Source organism: Cinclus cinclus, chromosome 23 (genome assembly GCF_963662255.1).
Source record: "Cinclus cinclus chromosome 23, bCinCin1.1, whole genome shotgun sequence".
Classification (NCBI taxonomy): Eukaryota; Metazoa; Chordata; class Aves; order Passeriformes; family Cinclidae; genus Cinclus; species Cinclus cinclus.
Genome location: NC_085068.1, coordinates 3,693,393 through 3,696,993, shown reverse-complemented (window position 1 = coordinate 3,696,993; position 3,601 = coordinate 3,693,393). Strand labels below are relative to the sequence as shown.

General features: G+C 49.2%; 1 protein-coding gene across 1 annotated transcript; it reads left to right on the top strand.

The window, feature by feature from the left end:
- Positions 1-1,664: 1,664 nt before the first annotated feature.
- Positions 1,665-3,601, top strand: HIPK4 (homeodomain interacting protein kinase 4). The gene is made up of 2 exons (XM_062507406.1): positions 1,665-3,116; positions 3,287-3,601. The coding sequence occupies exons 1-2, from the start codon at positions 1,665-1,667 to the stop codon at positions 3,599-3,601; spliced, it is 1,767 nt and encodes a 588-aa protein (XP_062363390.1).

Below are 3,601 nucleotides of genomic sequence, written 5' to 3'. Positions count from 1 at the left end.
TGTAAAGCTAGCATGCCTGGAGTCACAGCTATCTGTAATTTTGTAGGTTCTGTTGGCCAGTCAGTGACATCCATGTGATCTGCGACCCCTGAGACAGGTGCACACCAGTTGTACACTTTTGGTCTTTGTGCAATTCCCTCTGGCAGAGCACTGCTAATGCTGGCTAACAGATTGAAAGGTCCTTGTGTTGTACAGAAATGTTGAATATTTCTTCTTTAAGAGCATGGTCACAATAAACCCTTTTCCCAGTTTGATTTTTCATTGTTATTGTATACAAGGGAATTGTTATTACAGAAAATTCAGGGACACGATTTCTTCTTTATCCCAAAATACCCATGATATTTTGAAGATCCTTTTTAGTAGTGGAGGTAGACATAGCATCTAATTTCACAATTATTTAATCTAGAATTACAGCTTGGCCTGCTACACATTAGGTTCTCAGGAATTTCACCTCCTTAGAGGGACCTTGACAATTTGTTGAAGGCATTTCTATCCCCTCTTCATTCATTCTATGTCCTGTGCTGTTCTTACTGCACTTTCCTCCTCACCTCCTACCAGCACATCCTCAATGTACTGAAAAATCTGTACTCCTTCCTGAATATGTATTCATTGAAGGATTTCAGCCAAAGAATTGTGTGCTATCGTGGGTGAGTGATTACACCCTTGGGGCAGGTGATTGGAAGAGTAATATGATACTTCCCAAGTGTATGCAAGCTTGGTTTTATCTTCTCCCTGAATGTGGACCATAAAAAATGCCTTTTATATCCAAAACTGCCATCCACTTATGTGCAGATGTGTAGCATTAGTGTAGCAGTGAGGTTTGCTATATTTGGGATAGCTGCAGTGACTACTTGTATTAAGCCTTCGATATTCAGTTGTTAAATGCCAGCTCTCATCTGCTTTTATCGCTGGCCAAACAGGAGAATTCTGATCAGAATGCATCCAAAAATAGAATGCCTCTCTGTTCTAAATTTTTAATTACTTCATTTATCTCTTATTTGTCTGCAGGGGATATAAGGTATAGTTTGATATTAGTTACATTAGGAGTAGGCAACACTGGAACCAATTTTAACAAATCGATTTTCCTATCCTTCCCAGAAATATTAGTGTTTTGTGGGTCCACAGGACTAAACACCCCCAATACCAAATTTTCCTTTAAGGCCATCATATCCTAAAATTTTTTTCTTCATGATGTGCAATTGTGAATGTATGTGAAGTAATTTGTTTTTCCCTAGGACCATAAATGGACTTTACCAGTGTAACAGATAGTACTTTTTCTATTAATACTAGTTAATTTTTTTAACTTGAGTTTTTTGGCTTCTTTACAGGTTAACATATTAAAATCTACCTCTGCAGAGATTGGAATATCTCCATTTGCACTCTCCATTGCCTGCAAACAGGTTCCCCCCCATTTTGAGGGGACCAAGATTGTATTCTTAGGTTTGTGGATGGATCTGGGGAGAGCAGGGCTGGATTCAGGGGGCCATTGTTGGGTTTCAGGGGGTTCCTCCAGCCAGGTTGCTTCTGTTGTGACATCATGTGTTGTCATGGTAATGTTGGAACCCACAGCGCTGTGAGGCTGGCTCAGGACATTTAGGTGTCTCCTGTCCCCACTGGGTGCTGAGCTGCAGGATCCCGAGCCCCTGGTGAGGAGCCAACCCACCATGGTGACACTAGTGGTAGGTGCTGAGTGCTATGACATAATGGCCATGGTGGGGAAGGGGACCTTTGGACAGGTGATGCAGGGGCAGTGCAGGAGCACTGGGGAGATGGTGGCCATCAAGATCCTGAAGAACTGTGATCACAATGGCCAAGTAGTGAAGAATGAACTGAGGCTGCTGCAGGCCTTGCGGGAGGGGAACACCAAGGACTGTCACATCATCCATTTCCTCGAGTCCTTCAGTGACACGGTCTGGACCTACCTGGTCTTCGAGCTGCTGCAGCAAAACCTCTTCGACTTCCAAAAGCAGAACAACTTCTCACCGCTGCCAGTCCGACACATCCGCACCATCACAGCACAGGTGCTGGTGGCACTGGTAAAGCTGAAGGAGCTCTCCATCATCCATGCTGACCTTAAGCCAGAGAACATCATGCTGGTGGACCATGCGCGCTATCCATTCCGCATCAAGCTTGTTGACTTTGGCTCGGCTATCCTCCTCCCTGAGGTGTGCCATGTCCAGGAGCCCTACATCCAAACCCGCTTCTACCGGGCACCAGAGATCTTGCTGGGGTTGCCCTTCTGTGAGAAGGTGGATATCTGGTCTTTGGGCTGCGTGATGGCCGAGCTTCACTTGGGTTGGCCGCTCTACCCTGGCAATGATGAATATGACCAGATATGTTACATCTGCTCCACCTTGGGGCTACCCCGGGGTGAGATGCTCTATGCTGCTCAGAAGACACAGTCCTTCTTCCAACGTGTGCCATGTTCCAGAAGTACCTGGCAGCTCAAACCACCAAGGAAGGTGATGAGAAAGCCGACGGAGAGGAGGGAGCATATCTTTTCCTCACTGGATCAGTTGGCAGTGGTGAACGTCTGCCCGATGCCTGATCCTGACCAGGAGGAGCTGGCCAAGCGCTGTGATCTGTACAGGATGGTGGAGCTGGTCAAGAGGATGCTCACTTGGGGCTCACATGAGCGAATCACACCCAGTGCTGCCCTTCATCATCCCTTCATCTCCATGCAGGAGGTGAAGGCCAGCTTTGAGGCCACCCGGTACTACCAGCTCAGTCAGGAAGACCTGAGGGCATCCTTTAAGGATTCCAGCATAGCCAAGATCTTCCTCGGTGCAGAGAAAGGTGCCTTCATCCCTGCCAGCCAGGGAGGCATCCAGAAGGCCACTGCCCAGATGGATGGGCTCAGCCTGGCTGAGCCATCTGGGGACACTAGTGACAAGTGTCAGCAGGACATCTACCAAGCCCCCAGCCCCACCCACAGTGGAAGCCAGTACTGTCAGCACCACTGGTGTCCCCAGATGGAGCCCGCCAAGGGTCACTTAACTGTGCTGGGGTCTCCCAGCAAAATGAAACGGTACAGCCACTGGGATGGCAACACAGCTGTTGGTGGCATCATGGAACAGAACCTGTCTGGAAGATGCTACAGCTCATCCTGTGCCAAGGTACAGGGAGGGGGCTCCTGGGCATGGGCACTCTGGGACAAAGGGTGCTTGGGGTCCCTTACATACTTGGGTTTCCTGGTGCCACATGTCCCCGGGTGCCCGAGATTCTTGCAATAAAGGAGGTAACACTCACCCCCTCCCTATGCTTTCCCCCCTGTTCCCCACCACAGACAGCTCTGGTGATGTGGCGCAACCCCAGGCCTCCAAGGATTTGGAGAATGAGCTTCAGAGGCTGGGCTGGGACGCCCCCGCAGTGCTCAGCATGCTTCTCCCACCACAGAGCCAGTGGCACTCCCAGCACCACTGAGACCCCACAGCAACCCTTGCATACACTCCAGCAGCCCAGAGCTTGCAAGAGACCTTCTTCTTCCTCACCCTCAAGCACCCCAACCACCAAAACCCAGCGCCTTGCTGGTGGAGACCACAGCCAGGAGTGCAACAGAACACACTGTGCCAGATGCTACCGGCTCTGTTTCTCACATTGA

Excerpts from the sequence above, each read along its gene's own strand:
- HIPK4 (XM_062507406.1), top strand. The coding sequence starts at position 1,665 with ATGGTGACACTAGTGGTAGGTGCTGAGTGCTATGACATAATGGCCATG. Across the intron at positions 3,117-3,286 it reads ACAGCTCATCCTGTGCCAAG|ACAGCTCTGGTGATGTGGCG; the intron begins GTACAGGGAGGG and ends TCCCCACCACAG.